This window comes from Pelodiscus sinensis, chromosome 3 (assembly GCF_049634645.1).
Source record: "Pelodiscus sinensis isolate JC-2024 chromosome 3, ASM4963464v1, whole genome shotgun sequence".
Taxonomy (NCBI): Eukaryota; Metazoa; Chordata; order Testudines; family Trionychidae; genus Pelodiscus; species Pelodiscus sinensis.
The window spans coordinates 156,168,829-156,182,335 of NC_134713.1; the positions used below are offsets into that span (position 1 = coordinate 156,168,829).

A 13,507-nucleotide genomic window follows, 5' to 3' on the forward strand; every position below is an offset into this window, starting at 1 on the left:
CAGAGCCCAAAATTGTCAGGGTATACTTGCTATGGGTTTGTTCCTATTCCCTCCTTTGTCCCAGTGTGAAATTCCAACCTACATTTCTATTGGCTGCCGGCTACCTGGTTAGGTAAGGGACAAAGTTAACCCCTTAGACCTCAGGCTGCTGGCTAATCCTCATGGTCATGACATACCCATAGAAGAAAACATGGTTATTCCCTTTTCGTAACTATTATTCAAGATGTGTTACTCATGTCCATTCCATTAACCACCCTCTTTTGGAGTTTCATTAAGAAGGAATTGAAGGGCGGGGCCTGGTGATGTACCTTATACTGGCACATGTGTGCCATTCCAGAAATTGCCAGAGCCATTCCCCTACAGATACTACTGAGAGACAAACTTCCAGCACCAGTGCATCTGGAAAGTGCACTCACCTACAATGGAATGGATGTGAGCAGCACATGTCAAAGACCAACAGTTATGAAAGGTAAGTAATTGGAGAGAGAAGGTAGTGTTATATTCTTCCATTAAAAAACACATTTTTCTTTTTTTTTTAATTTCCATGAATGTTAGGGTCTCCCAGTCTTGAAATATTAACGTATCAGCAATGGTTGTGCAAGCTTTCCTACACATTCTCGTTTGTCTGCAACTGGTCTAGTTTTTTTCAGTTTTAGGCTACTAAAATTGTGTGGTGGTCATACTTATTTTCACTTAAGACACATAAAAAGTTATAAATCAGGCCTCTGCAGTCTGTGACGAGTACATTAACTCATTGGGCTACCTAGCTCTAGTTTTGAATAAGAAAACAAATATAAATTCTAATTAACATACCGAGTATGAAAATAAATATCATACTTGGTTGTCTAGTATTATGTTATTTTGAAGCCTTACTATCATGAAGGTTACAATATTTTATGCTCACATTTCCACCACATCAAAAAGAGCTGGTCCTAAATTGATCCTCAGTAGAAAAACTCAGATTGGTATCAAGACTTAGAGTTTAAAAACTCTATAAAGCTTCTTTATACTATTCACATCTAAATGAAACACACTTGTGGTGCATTTCATACCTATTTGCCAAGGTCCTGAAGTCTCTTGTGAAACTAATGGAAGATTTGACTGAGGCCTGGTCTTCATTGAAAAGTTAGGTAAACCCAGCTATATCACTTAAGGGTGTAAAAAAAAATTGGCACTCCTAAGCAATGTAGTTAAGCTGATGTAACCTCCATTAAACAGTGCAAGGTCAAGAATTCTTTTTTTTTTTTTTTACCTAGCTACTGCTTCTGAAGAAAGTCAATTACCTATACCAACAGGATAACATCCCCACCCCCCTCCTCATTCCACTGTATGGAATATCTACACTGAAACATTACAGTGGTGCAGTTGTGAAGCTGTGCTGCTGTAACAACTCAGGGCTAAATTCAACAAGTTCTTTTATGTATATATGTTAGTCCATTGAAATCAGTGTGTACATGCACAAATACCTTATTGACTCATGGCCTAAGGATTGCTGGAGTCGACCCTTTGTGGTATATAAATGATGTTGCAAAGCATGCTCTCGTTCATCATTAACTTTAAAGACCTTATAACTGAAGTAGAATTAAGCTTAATAGAATACAAATTCTGCTATTTTAAAAAAAAGTCTTTACCTCAGAATGCACCAAAGAAAGGAAAAGTGGATACTTTTGTGTTAAACCCAAAGTGTGTCAGTGTTAGCGAGCTGTATGGAGAGACTGATCCTAATACTATGGAGTGGGCTGATGGACTGTTGGCATCAGCAGTTCGAACATTTGCAAAACATTCAACCAAAAAATCTAAGAAAAAGGAAGCAAACACTGATGCAACTACAAGAATCCAGGACTCTTACACTGTGAGTTTAATAATTATAAGGAATATGTTATTGTTTTGTATGACATAATGTTAACTTATAAAGTGGGTCAGCTGTAAGGTTTTGAGAGACTGGACAGGTGGCTATTTGGACTTTCTACCCTTTTCCTTTAGCTACAGTCATCCTTTTCTTTCTTCCTTATTCTTTCCCACCAACAGGAATAGCTAGCAAAATGTCAATTGATGCTCTTTGACCAAATTTTATTCCCACAGAAATCAGTGAGTTTTGCCTTGATAATGAGATCAATATTTGGCCATCAAAGAGCTTCAGATCCTAATAACATGTAAAATCTGAGACTGCCCCACATATTTGGAAATTTCCAAAAAATCAGTGAGCCTATTTTATTTGCAAGCATTGTTGGTTCAAAAAGTAGCTCTGCTTTTAAATAATAAAGCTGCTATGTTAAATTATATTTAATAGTTAAGGTGTGCTACAGAACTGCCAACCCAGGGGCAGTAAACCTAAGGTGGCTTGAAGACTGGAATGGCCCTTGACTAAGTTATGGCTGCCTTTTCTATAGGCTATTGCACTACCCAGAATCTTGGCAGTACCTTTTACTGTGGCTCTGTCCCTAACATGCTGCTACATCAAAACTTATCGAGGGGGTTTTTGAAAGGAAATGTTAAAGCTTGTTCCTTAATTCTTGCCCTAAAGGAATCTTTGCACAGCCTGAACTAGGACTTTTTAAGCCCGTTTAGTCATCTTTGGCCGTTTAATTTTGAAGAGAGAGGATGGTGCTACAGTACATTGCTGTGGTTGAGAATCCTACCCAATATACTTATTGCCCAATCCTACAGGCAAAATACTTTGTGGCTTATTATTGTGCTCAGAAAAATTACTATAGAGAGTAGCAAATCTTGAACTAAAGGAGCAAATACTGAATGCAATGGAGAAGTCAGAAAAGCATTTATATATCTGGTATTATATGAGGTGCATGTTTCTTGCATGTGCTGTTTTTTGCTCTATTCAGGAACCATTGATATTGAGATAATAATAAGGTTTTGGTAGCTGGGCATAGGAATCTTGCTTACATTTAACATTTTTAGCAGTTGTCATCTTTTTCATTTGAAAACTAAATGCAAGAAATGTAAATTAATAAATCTAGAGGTAGAAATGTAAGTTACTCCACCTCACTCCAAATTTAAAATTTGAAATAATTTTGCTACCTCACTGTTGAGATTGAACCATCGGGGAGCCAGCAGTTGCACTCTAACCATCCCTGATGCCCCACCACGGGGCTGGAGCACACAACATCTACTAGGCTGAGCCCCTCTAAGCTCTGGTGTGCAAGGGGAATGTGGGGAGTGTCTTTCTCCTTCTCAGTCAGGGGTCACATCAGTGAGGTGGTTTTGGAGGGGAAGTTGATCCTGTTTTGTGTGTGGCCCCTGACTGACTTTTCTGTAGGCCAGTGGTCCCTGACCTCCCCCTCCCCCCCCAAAAAAAAATTCCACCCCGGATCAGAGGGAATGGATGGCCTCCCACATTTATGTATGTTACTTTCCTGAACTGAGTGCTATTATATACTTATATGTAGATTTATACATGCTACAAGTATGTTTTATCTCCTGTCAGAAGAAACTGTAAAAGGCCAATTTCTCCTTGTCTGACAGTGAATAAATTGGTAGGATTGAATGGCTGAACAACAGCAAGCTTTGGAATCTAGCAAAATATTTTCACCTTCGAGTAGTCCCCGTGGGTGCTCCACTCTGGGTGCTGTGTCCTCGCACCGGCGACTGGAGACTTTTTCCAGCAATTTCTGCCACACCGCAAAGGCGCCGTAGCACCTTCTAATGCCATTGGAATCGTTGGGCAGCTGCACGGCGCAGCTCCTCCGTTCCTTCTCTACCGTCCTCGGCAGCAGACGGAGCCAACTGTTCTCCTTATTCCTGTTTAAAAATAGACAAAAACCAAGTTTTAATCTATAGTTTCCTCATAGTCCAAGATTTTTAGCCCTCCTCTCCTCCCCTGTCAGTTTAAAAAAAAAATTTTTTTTTCCTTGTTGCGCTTGCCGCTTTTCCCCGACACCTCATGCTCGGTTCCCCGGGCATCAAGAGATGCGAGTCATGTCGGGATGCCATGCCCTCCTCAGACAGGCACTCCAAATGTATTAAGTGCCTTGGGGAGGCACATCAAACTCAAAAGTGCCCCACTGCTCGAAACTAACAGCGCGGGCACGATGAGACCGAGCCAACATATTGAAGACCTTGCTTTATGAGAAGTCTCATCGCCTATCTTCGGAGGACTCTCATACGGTTTCAACAGTAGCTCATTCGAGCAAGAGTATGGAGAAAAATCCTCCCTCTACCCACTCTGGGCCAGCGACCTCAAAAATGGGTTTAACCCCGAGCCTATCACGACCCTCGTCGCCGTCGGTTGCATGGGTTAGTACCGAACCTAGGCCAGGAACTTCGGGAATGGCACCGCCTAAACCATTGGCACTGCATAAGAGAGCTCACTCTGAGCCGACACAGCTACAGACTGTTTCGGCACCGGAGATACCATCGGTGCCGACTGTACTGACAGGCGGCCACAAGGACCGGCCAAAGCACCATGCAAGGCCGACACCAGGCCCAGCACTGAAGAAGGGTCACACTGACATGCCACTGCCCGGTACTTCAGCACCTGATCGGGCCTCGGCACCGTCATTTCCACCATTATTGGGGCAGACCGGGAGGCATGAACGGCACCGATCTCTGACCCGGAGCCTCACGTCCTCAGCACCGCCTTCCCCGGGATCTTCCATTCATTCAGGGAGGTCCCACCACTCTTCGGTCGTCTCTCAATCCCCCAGTGAGATCGGCACCGAAACAAGAAGCAGATTCTCCTTGCAGCACTCTAGCCCAGAGCACAGACCTCCCTCCTGGCAGCCTGCGGTGGTTCAGTATGCATACCCTCCTTCTCCACACCCATGGTATGCCCAACAATACACTTACACACCACCGCCATACGTCACCCCATGGCAACCCTACGAACCACGTTCAAAAAAGGGCCACCATCGAGCGCCTTCGACCATTTCTAGGCCTCCTCCTCCCGACATGCCTTCTGCTCCCACGCTTTCTGCCACTGAGCCAAACTCTCTAGCCCCCTTGGAAGCACATGATTCTCTCTCTGAGGGAGAAATTAGATCACCACTTGACATCTCATCCTCATCTCCGGACGAAGCCGTCATACCAGAAGCTGCACCATCTGGGGACGACATTAAGAAATTTCAGGGCCTTTTTAAAAGGGTGGCTATAGCTCAACAAAGGGATCTCCAGGAGGTGCAGGAGAAACAATATTTCCTTCTCTGCACACTACAACCTACAACTACCTCCAGATTAGCACTCTCCATGGACAAGACTATTATGGACCCAGCCGACAACATCTGGCAAACTCCAGTGTCCATCACTCCAACAAACAGAAGGGCAGATCGTAAATACTTTATTGCTCCTAAAAATATGGACTTCCTCTTTACGCACCCACCTCCGAATTCCCTGGTGGTGGATTCGGTTCGACACCAGAGCAAACAACCCAATCTCAGGTTCACCCCACAGGATAAAGACCATAAAAAGGTGGACATTATGGGGCGTAAATTCTACTCATCAGTCACGCTACACTTGAGAGTTGAGAATTACGCAGCTATGCTAGCAGACTATGATCATGCCAACTATTCGAAATTAGAGGATCTTCTCCAACACCTACCGGAGCACAAGAGGCCAACCTGGCTTAATATCATGCAAGAGGGCCATAACATTGCTCGTACAGCCCTACAGTCTTCCATGGACATAGCAGACACTGCAGCTTGTGTGACGGCCTCTGCTGTGGTCCTCTGCAGAGCATCCTGGCTACAGGCATCTGGCATACCCAGGGATCTGCAGCAAAAGGTTGAGGATCTACCTTTCGATCAAGCCAACCTTTTCGTGGCAAAAACGGATGAAGTGCTCCATTCAATGAAGGACTTTCGTACGACTCTCAGGACACTGGGAATGTACACTCCCCCGTTCAAGAGAACCAGATATCAGCCATACCAACGCCAGAGAAACACCTTCAGGCAGCAACCCAGAACCGACTTTTGCCCGAGACAAAGACCACAGAGGAGTAGACCCCAACAGCAACACCAACAACACCCCACAATCCACCCGTCAGCAACCAAACAGCAGGTTTGAAGGTCAAGTCAAGAACCGCATAGCCAATCCACCATTATCGCCAGCTGACACCACTCAGTTCCACCAACCCCTCCGGGCCTTTTTTCACCAATGGTCTCTCCTCACTTCAGACAAGTGGGTTTTGGAACTGATCCAGTATGGTTATTCTATCCCATTTACCTCCACTACCCACCCTCCTTCCCTGTCCCTTTTCAGGGACCCATCTCACGAGGCAGTTCTCCAACAGGAGGTTGCATGTCTTCTTCAACTCGGTGCAGTGGAACAGGTACCTCCTCAATTCCACGGCCGGGGCTTTTATTCAACCTACTTCTTAACCCAAAAGAAGACGGGAGGATGGTGACCCATCTTAGACCTCAGGCACCTCAACAAGCACGTGGAGTACCACCGCTTCAAGATGGTTACTCTAGCAACAATTCCCGCTCTCGATCAAGGAGATTGACTATTGGCTCTCGACCTCCAGGATGCCTACTTTCACATTATGGTTCATCCTGCTCACAGACGTTTCTTACATCTTACGGTGGGTAATCAACACTACCAATATCAGGTGCTCCCGTTCGGCCTATCGACTGCCCCCAGAGTGTTTTCCAAGACCTTAGCAGTCGTAATGGCATCACTGCGCCGATGAGGGACCATAATATTCCCATACCTGGACGACCGCCTTATAAAAGGCGTGTATTTCCATGAAACCAAAACCATGACAGACAATACAGTAGCCCTTCTACTCAGCCTCAGCTTTCACATAAACTATGCAAAATCCACCTTACTCCCTACTCAGAGGCTAGAATTTATAGGTGCTCTCATCGACACAACTACGGCGAGAGCTACGCTTCCCGACCACAGGGTTTGCTACCATTTGTGACTTGATCTCGTCGGTGTGATTAACTCCGACCGTGACAGTCAGACATTGTCTCAAGATCCTTGGACATATAGCTTCGACGACCTACGTTGTCAGCTTAGCCAGTCTCCACATGAGAGCTCTTCAGACATGGCTCGCAACGGTTTACAAACCCTCCAGAGACCAGCTTCCCACTCTCGTTGCTATCCCACCACGCATCCTCCGCTCCTTGCTTTGGTGGACAATTCCACACAACATGCTGCAGGGCGTTCCCTTTCAGCGTCCTCCTCCTATAATCACAGTTGTAACAGACGCCTCACTTATGGGTTGGAGATCCCATTTAGGAAAAAACACAGGCCAAGGGAAATGGTCTTTCACGGAGCAAACCTTCCATATGAACCTCCTCAAATTACGAGTGGTCAGATATGCGTGCCAACACTTCAAACAGTACATAATGCACAAGTCCATTACCATCATGACAGACAACACTATGTGTATGTACTATATAAACCGACAAGGGGGGGCTTACTTATACAAGTGGAAGCTATTTTCCCATTGGTATAGTCGGCTACATGCATATCCTCCACAGTCTACCTCTGTACCTGTATTGCTGGACTATCTGTTATCCCTCAAGCAGTCAGGCCTTGCACTCAGCAGTGTCAAGGTCCATGTTGCTGCTATAGTGGCTTTTCATCATCCTACGGATGGTGCATCTTTCCTCGCTAATCCATTGACCAAACACTTCTTTAAAGGCTTACAAAACACATTCCTGCTGGTCCGTCCACCGGCCCCTGTCTGGGATTTGAATCACATTCTAAAAACTTTGACAAAAAGCCACCATTCGAGCCAATGGCCACCTGTTCTTGCTCTATCTTATCCATGACAGTATCCTCTCTCGTCGCAATTACCTCCAGCAGGAGGGTGAGCGAACTGGCAGCCTTAATGGCTGACCCACCATATACCGTATTTACAAAGGACAGGGTAATACTCCAACTCCACCCAAAATTTATCTCCAAAGTTTCTTCACCCTTCCATGTGAATGAACCCATACACTTACCTGCCTTCTTTCCGAAGCCTCATGTTGACCCAATCCAGGCAGCATAGCACACTTTAGACGTTTGACATGCTCTGGCTTTTTATGTTGACCACACAAAGCTGTGGTGAGCCTCATCTAGGCTTTTCATCTCCTATGCCGAAAGATCTAGGGGACAAGCAATCTCGTCTCAGAGAATCTCGAATTGGATTACTTCTTGCATTTGAACTTGTTATACCTTATACGATAAGCAGTTACCTGGCAACATCACAGCTCATTCCACAAAAGCCGTGGCTTCCACAACTGCCTTCCTTCAGAATGTTCCACTCCAAGATATCTGTAACGCCGCCACCTGGTCATCTGACCACACCTTTGCACGGCATTACACACTCTCTTCTTCTATAGCATCGTCCATGGCGGTGGGACACGCAGTATTGTCCACAGTGACTACTAGACGGTTCCAAACCCACCTCTGCGAGCCAACAACTGCTCTGTAGTCACCCAGAGGGGAGCATCCACGGGGACCACTCGAAGGAGAAGAAAGAGTTACTCCCCTTGGTGCAGTAACAGTGCTTCTTCGAGATGGGTCCCTGTGAGTGCTCTACTACCCTCCCTTCTTCCCCTGCTTTGGAGCCTTTTACTCTAAAAGGTAGAGAAGGAACGGAGGAGCCATGCCGTGCAGGCGCCCAAGAATTCCAATGGCACTAGAGGGTGCTACGGTGCCTGCGCGGTGCAGCAGAAACTGCTGGAAAAAGTCTCCGGTCGCTGGCGCGAGGACGCACCAGCACCCAGAGTGGAGCACCCATGGGGACCCATCTTAAAGAAGCACCACTACTGCACCAAGGTGAGTAACTCTTTCTTCTGTTTTGTTTTGTTTTTTGCCTTAAACTACCCACCTCCAACAGAAGCCATAGTTCTTGAAGTAACGTCTCTTTGTGTGCTTAACTTCAGATACACTTGTGCCCTAAGCCTTTGATTGGAGACTTTGGCTAATAGTGCCCATTCTGCCTCTTGTGTGCCCCCACAAACTCTCGCTCTGCTCTGAAATTATATAGGAAAATCTACTTTCAGTTCTTTCTCAACTGCCTTTGACCGGAGACAGAGTCTGCACTTCCTTCAAGGGTTATGTTCCTCTCCAAAAAAGAGAAATTAAGTTTAAACATCTGTCTCTAAGCAGAAGGAGAGAGGAATACATCGTTAAAAAAAACCCACCTCTGTCACTGTCTTATGAGAAGGCTACAGAGGCTCAGGTCCCAAGAGGAGTTCCACGAAGGCTCCAAGTGAGACTAGTACTGCAAAGACAGAGTAGTCAGACATCTAAGGGTATGTCTACACTACCACCCTAGTTCGAAGTAGGGTGGTAATGTAGGCAACCGGAGTTGCAAATGAAGCCCGGGATTTGAATTTCCCGGGCTTCATTTGCATATTGCCGGCCGGCGCCATTTTTAAATGCCGGCTAGTTCGGACTGCGTGCCGCGCGGCTACACGCGGCACGAACTAGCTAGTTCGGATTAGGCTTCCTATCTGAACTAGCTGTACGCCTCGTGGAACGTTCCACGAGGAGTACAGCTAGTTCAGATAGGAAGCCTAATCCGAACTAGCTAGTTCGTGCCGCGTGTAGCCGTGCGGCACGCAGTCCGAACTAGCCGGCATTTAAAAATGGCGCCGGCCGGCTTTATGCAAATGAAGCCCGGGAAATTCAAATCCCGGGCTTCATTTGCAACTCCGTATGACTACATTACCCTCCCTAGTTCGAACTAGGGGGGTAGTGTAGACATACCCATAGTTAGTGTCTCTTTGTTTTCTTCTCCCCCTTCGGGGGTGAGGAATGCCAGGGCCAAAAGGCTTTAAGGCGAGCGCTGTCTGCGCAAAGTTTATGCCCAGAGGAGACCCTCATGACAGTTGTCTGACGTATCTGGGTGAGGGCCATCTTACAGACGCCTGTAAAATCTGCAAGTCGTTTAAGCCGCGCGCTAAGAGGGAGAGAGAGGTTCTGTGCCTCTGAGACCTGTGCATAGAGCACGACATAGTTTTGCAGGCAGAGTACCTGCCAGGGTGCAAAAACTTGCTGGCCGATGCTCTGAGCAGATCCTTCGGAGCCCACGAATGGTCTCTCAAGGATTCGGCACTTTGTCAGATCTTCCGCAGGTGGGGTTCTCCCTTACTAGACCTGTTTGCCTTGGCACGCAACATCAAGTGCCGAAGCTACTGCTCCCTGTTGGGGTTTGGGGAACACTCCAGGGGGGATGCCATGACTGTCTCATGGCTGGCAGGCATCCTTTATGCTTTCCCTCAGTTTCCCCTAATTCCCAGGGTTCTGACCAGGGTCAAGACCTTCAGGTCCACAGTCATCCTGATAGCCCCTTTGTGGCCCAGGCAGTTCTGGTTCCCTATCCTGGTGGATATGCTCAGCAAGGAGCCTGTAATGCTCCCGCCAGTTCGGGATCGCCTGGGACGGGGGGACCATTGCTCACCCGAATCTCAGCTCTCTCCACCTGACAATCTGGTTTATCCATGGCTGACCCAACCGAAAAGGAATGTTCCCAGGAGGTACAGATGGTGCTCCTAAGTATTAGGAAACTGTCTACCAGGTGGTCATACGCAGCCAAGTGGCGGCGCTTCTCGTCTTGGGCGTCCAGAAGGGGAGTGCACCCGTCCCGTGAACCTGTCCTGTCCATTCTTGACTACCTTTTTGAACTTAGGTCCAGTGGCCTCTCTACCTCCTCTATCAAAGTCCATGTGGCATCTCTCTCTGCCTTCCATATTGGTTCGGCAGGAGTTTCTCTGTTTTCTGACCCTGTGGTCAAAAGGTTCCTTAAGGGTTTGGATAAGTTGTATCCCTCCGTTAGACCCCCTCTTCCCACTTGGGAACTTAACCACGTGTTGGCTAGACTTGTGTCGCCCCCCCTTTGAGCCGCTGGCCACGTGTTCTTTGAAGCACCTCTCTATGAAGGTTGTGTTCATAGTGGCCATTACGTCAGCTCGCAGGGTTTGCAAGCTCAGGGCGTTAACAGTAAACCCACCCTACTTAGTGTTTACTGACAATAATGTGAGGCTCTACCCTCATCCGGCTTTTCTCCCCAAGGTGGTGTCACCGTTTCATTTGTCCCAAGAAATTTACCTCCCGGTTTTCTTTCCAAAGCCCCATGCCTCCCCTAAGGAGCAAGTGCTCCATTCCCTGGAGGCTAGATGTGCACTAGTTTTATATATTGGTAGGACTAAGCTCTTTCGCAAATCCACACAATTGTTTATGGCTGTCGCTGACAGAATGAAAGGGCTCCCATATCGACCCAGAGGTTGTCCAATTGGGTCACAGGGTGTATCAGGGAGTGTTATGCCTTGTCCGGGAAGGTCCCACCCCGGGTTACAGCACATTCCACCAGGGCGCAGGCGTCCTCTGTAGCTTTTGGGGCACAGGTTCCAATCACTGAAATCTGTAGGCTGGCCATGTGGTTGTCACTCCATACCTTTACGTCACACTATGCGCTGGCACAGCAGGCTAGGGAGGATACAGGGTTGGGCTTTGCGGTCCTCAGCTCTGTATTGTAAATATGTTTGTTTTATCTGTGCCACATTGCACTTTCTACAGTTTTTCTGTGTTCGCTTAGTTGAATAAATTTGTTTGGATTGTTCAACTTTCGTGGACTTCTCTTCCTGAATGCTCTGACCCCTCCTCCTTGAAGTGGGGTTGGCTTGGAAGTCACCTAATTCGAATGGACATGAGCAACCACTCGAAGAAAAGAATGGTTACTTACCTGTAACTGTTGTTCTTTGAGATGTGTTGCTCATGTCCATTCGATTCCCCCCCTACCTCCCCTTCGTCAGAGTGTCCGGCAAGAAGGAACATGGCAGTGCCACACCAGGGGACACCCTGCCAGCGCTACAGGTACTGCTAGGGAAAATGCTCCGGAAGACACGGTGCACACGGTGCACACACCTAATTCAAATGGACATGAGCAACACATCTCGAAGAACAACAGTCCAAGTAAGTAACCGTTCTTTTCTCTCTTATTGTACTTTGCTTGGAACTTTTTACCAATTTAATAGGAGTTACCTGCTCAGGAGTCACCTGAAGTGGAGCACCTACAGGAACACTACTTGGAGAGTTTACTCACCTTGTGCAGTCACTGGATTTCTTTGAGATGCATGTCCCTGTTGGTGCTCCACTACCTGCTGGCCTTCCACCCTGATTTGGAGTCTCCCGAGTGGGCCTTTGTCATGGAGAAGGAACTGAGAACTGTTTGGCCAAGCAACCTAATATAGCTTCAGTGCAGAGCACAAGGACGTGTCGGGCACAACCATGGGCCTATTAGGAATTGCTATACAAATAATTTCTGATCAAAAGTGCAAGGATGCAAGCACACCCGAAGTGGAGCACCCATAGTGATACTATCTCACCAAACTCCAATTACTGCTCAAGGTAAAAATAACCTCTGTAACAGGGCAGGCCTCACTGCCACAGGTGCCACCTGCTGGACACTTTGAGAATTAGCTTTTTAGCTCTGGAGCACCCCCTTTCAGCTGATGTCTCACCTGCTTTTACCTATTTTCCCTCCACCTCTGCATTCAGACCCACGTCCCTCCTGGACCTCTCCTCTGGGTATTGCCCTGCTGCAGTGCCCCCACTTTCTGGCCCTCTGGGAACCCCCAATTTCCTATGCCCACCTTGCCTCAGTGACCCACTGCCAGTTTTCATCTAGCCCCTTCCACAGGGGCAAACTGAAGTCTGAAATGGCCACTCATCATTGGCAAAGGGGTGAGGATCTACTGCTGTCTTCTATCCTGGCTGCCTCCCCACAGACTTAGTACCCTGAAGCTTTGCTTCAGGTCCTGCCACCTAGAAGCTTGCTTGCTAGAGCTTCCTCAGCCCTGCCTGTCATCACCCAGCCCTGCTCTATATCAGGAAACCTTAGGCCCCTCCTGCTCCACAGCTAGAGCAAGAGTGAGTCTGTCTCTATTCCTCCAGGAGCCTTTATTTATACTGCCTTCACCTGGGCCCTAATTGGCTAATTCCTGCCACAGATGCTAGCTCCACAGCTCCAGCCCTCTCCCAGGACTGGGTTTTAACCCTTAAAGGGCCAGTGTGGGGCCCTGTCACACACTCCTAGGCTACGTCTAGACTGGCCCCTAATTCCGGAAAAGTCATGCAAAGCAGGTAAGTCAGAATAGGGAAATCCGCGGGGGATTTAAATATCCTCCGCGGGATTTAAATAAACATGTCTGCCGCTTTTTTCCCAGCTTGGGGAAAAGCCGGAAAAAAGTGTCTAGACTGGCGCGATCCTCCGGAATAAAGCCCTTTTCCAGAGGATCTCTTATTCCTACTTGAAAGTAAGAGATCCTCCGGAAAAGGGCTTTATTCCGGAGGATCGCGCCAATCTAGACGCTTTTTTCCGGCTTTTCCCCAAGCCGGAAAAAAAGCGGCAGACATGTTTATTTAAATCTCGCGGGGGATATTTAAATCCCCCGCGGATTTCCCTATTCTGACTTACCTGCTTTGCATGACTTTTCCGGAATTAGGGGCCAGTCTAGACGTAGCCCTATGGTTTAACAAGCAGTACCAATGACTTGTGTTCAAAGAAAATGAAACATCCAGAATGCCTGACCTTCTTGTTTGTTTTGTTAGT

The 13,507-nt window shown here is 47.2% G+C and overlaps 1 protein-coding gene across 4 annotated transcripts in view; it reads left to right on the forward strand.

The window, feature by feature from the left end:
- DNAH14 (dynein axonemal heavy chain 14) overlaps nucleotides 1–13,507 on the forward strand; it is a 599,282-nt gene that overhangs the window by 305,559 nt on the left and 280,216 nt on the right. For all 4 annotated transcript variants that reach the window (XM_075925276.1, XM_075925277.1, XM_075925279.1 and 1 more), the window contains one exon: nucleotides 1,637–1,852. In XM_075925276.1, the coding sequence (XP_075781391.1) occupies nucleotides 1,637–1,852 (216 nt within the window). The remainder of the gene's footprint in view (nucleotides 1–1,636; nucleotides 1,853–13,507) is intronic.